We start from the raw sequence: 2500 nt of genomic DNA on the forward strand, positions 1-2500 counted from the left end.
ATATATTGTATTACAAAATATGCACACCAAGCCACTAGGGGTCGCCAAAGTGCCGGTGGGCAAATCGTCCTAAAAACTTCCCATATGCGGGTCGGCGCATGCTAAGAGGTTAAAGAGTTATCTCTGTGTGAATGTGTTTAAAGAGTTATCTGTGTGTGAATGTGTTTTAGAGAGTTCTGTGTGTGAATGTTCTTAAGAGATTCCCAACAGATAACCTCCCCTTCTCCCTGGCTGTATGTAGGTAGTCAAAAGCATTACTGTAAGCGAAGACTTATTTTTATTATTATTATTTTTATAATTTTTTTTGTATCCACTTTTTCTCCTGTTTTTCTCTGATTTTCTCCCATCCCAATTTCGTCGTTATGCCAATTCCCCCCTCCCCTTCCTGGTCGTTGCTTGCATGTGCCCCCCACTGGTCGGTCTAGGGAGCCCTGAAGTCTAACAGATGCTTCCTCCGTCACATAGGAGACAGCCAGCAACCTCTTTTCACCTGCCAGTGCGGACTCTCATTGGTGAAGTGTAACGCGTGGGAGGTCACACTACCTTCAACATATCCCTTCTTTGCTGTGCAGGCGCCCTGACCGACCTGTAGGAGTCGCTGTTTACAACGACCAGAACACCACCCCACCGGCTTCCCTCCCGCTGACTTGAGCCAGTATGACGGCCGGCCCAAGCCGGAGGCTTAGACCGCTGCGCCACCCAGCCGCCATTATTATTTTTTATTATTAAGTAACCTTCATACTGTCTTTTACTATGATCCACTTTGCTACTAAGGAATCTACCTTGCCTATACTACAACAAGTAGGTCCGACCATGCATTGTGATTGGTTGAGAGCATTCGAAGCCGTGAGTATATTCATGATACACTCACGGTTAAATCACCATGAATATACCACTGCGCTGGCATAGTAATATGCACTCAAGACTGTACCACTCAAGTTTGACACTGTTTGACGAACAATGTTACTTACCCTTAGCTGCCAGGGTTGTACCCTTTCTGCTGACAAGTCGCTTTGGATAAAAGCGTCAGCTAAATGACTAGATGTAAATGTGTCAAAATCGGTCTGAATTTGTGTCGTCTGATCCCGGTATAAGACAAGCCGCACTGTTGTACTGTTTTGCACTGAGCAGGGGGAATAACAACCAGGGTTCTTCTGTCATTAGTTCCAACTTTATGAACCTCCGCCTCACCACTCAATAACAACAGTCCTATCGTCCACAGTGTTAAGCGAGGGGGGGGGGGGGCTTCTGGCTGCGCTGGGGGGCGGCTAGCGCTGGATAATCTCCTGTTAGAGAGCCAGTCAGATGGAGCACCACTCAGACGCCTGGATTCTTCTCCCGTAATGAAGGCCATCAATCAGGTTCCTTTCACTTCACATTGATCAGAGCGAGAGAGAGAGACAGAGATGGAGAGAGAGAGAGAAAGATAGATGGGGAGAGAGAGAAAGAGAGAGATGGAGACAGAGAGAGAGAGGAAGAGAGATAATAATGAGAGAGATGGAGACAGAGAGAGAGAGGAAGAGAAAGAAAGAGAGAGATGGAGAGAGAGAGGAAGAGAGATGGAGACAGAGAGAAAGAGAGAGAGATGGAGACAGAGAGAGAGAAAGATAGAGAGAGAGAGCTGCTGGCACACGGGACTCACGCCTCGTTGAGTCCACACCACTGAAACACACACACACACACACACACACACACACACACACACACACACACACACACACACACACACACACACACACACACACACACACACACACACACACACACACACACACACACACACACACACACACACACACACACACACGCACACGTCTAAGTTGCCCCTAGATGCTGTTTCTGGATCAGATGGGTTGTTCATCAGTCTTGAAAGTGATGATAGCAATAAGACTGGTGGGGGTTGAGCTAATCTGATCTGAGGTCTGTAGTTAGGAGTGAATTCCTAATCAAATACCCACCCTGCCCACTTCCACCAGGTTGGTCACCATGACGATGGCTGCTGTGTTCTCCTGCCACACCATCCTCCAGAAGTCAAACACCGTCTCCTGCATGGGACCTGATGGAGGGAGAGAGAGAGAGGGGTGGGGGGAAAGAGAGATAGAGAGATAGGGAGAAAGAGAGAGATAGAGAGAGAGATAGATAGAGAGATAGTGAGAGAGAGAGAGAGAGAGAGAGAGAGAGAGAGAGAGAGAGTGTGGAAGCGAAAGAGATGGGATGGGGTGGAGGGAGAGGTAGAGAAAGAAAAGAGACAGAGAGATAGGGATAGAGAGAGAGCGAGAGAGAGAGAGAGAGAGAGAGAGAGAGAGGGGAAGAGAGAAAGAGAGAGGGGAAGAGAGAGAGTGAAGATCAGAGTCAGATCAGCTCACCCAGAGTTTAAAATACTTCTAGTGGATCATGGTGGTATTACTCGGAGTAACAGCACAGTGTAGAGAGGAGCCCCACATATCTCTACCTTTCTGCAATGAACAAGCCATGTCTCAGAGAGAGTTACTAACCACGT

General features: G+C 47.8%; 1 protein-coding gene across 1 annotated transcript in view; it reads right to left on the reverse strand.

Annotated features, from left to right (window-relative positions):
- The window catches only part of LOC311239309 (receptor-type tyrosine-protein phosphatase mu-like), a gene marked incomplete at its 5' end in the record, with an annotated part of 199428 nt that overhangs the window by 56555 nt on the left and 140373 nt on the right, over positions 1 to 2500 (reverse strand). Inside the window, 1 exon segment of the mRNA XM_084327615.1 lies at positions 1959 to 2056. Within this exon segment, the coding sequence (XP_084183741.1) occupies positions 1959 to 2056 (98 nt within the window).

The sequence above is a fragment of the Notolepis coatsorum genome, assembly GCF_963971535.1.
Source record: "Notolepis coatsorum genome assembly, chromosome: 13".
Lineage (NCBI taxonomy): Eukaryota > Metazoa > Chordata > Actinopteri > Aulopiformes > Paralepididae > Notolepis > Notolepis coatsorum.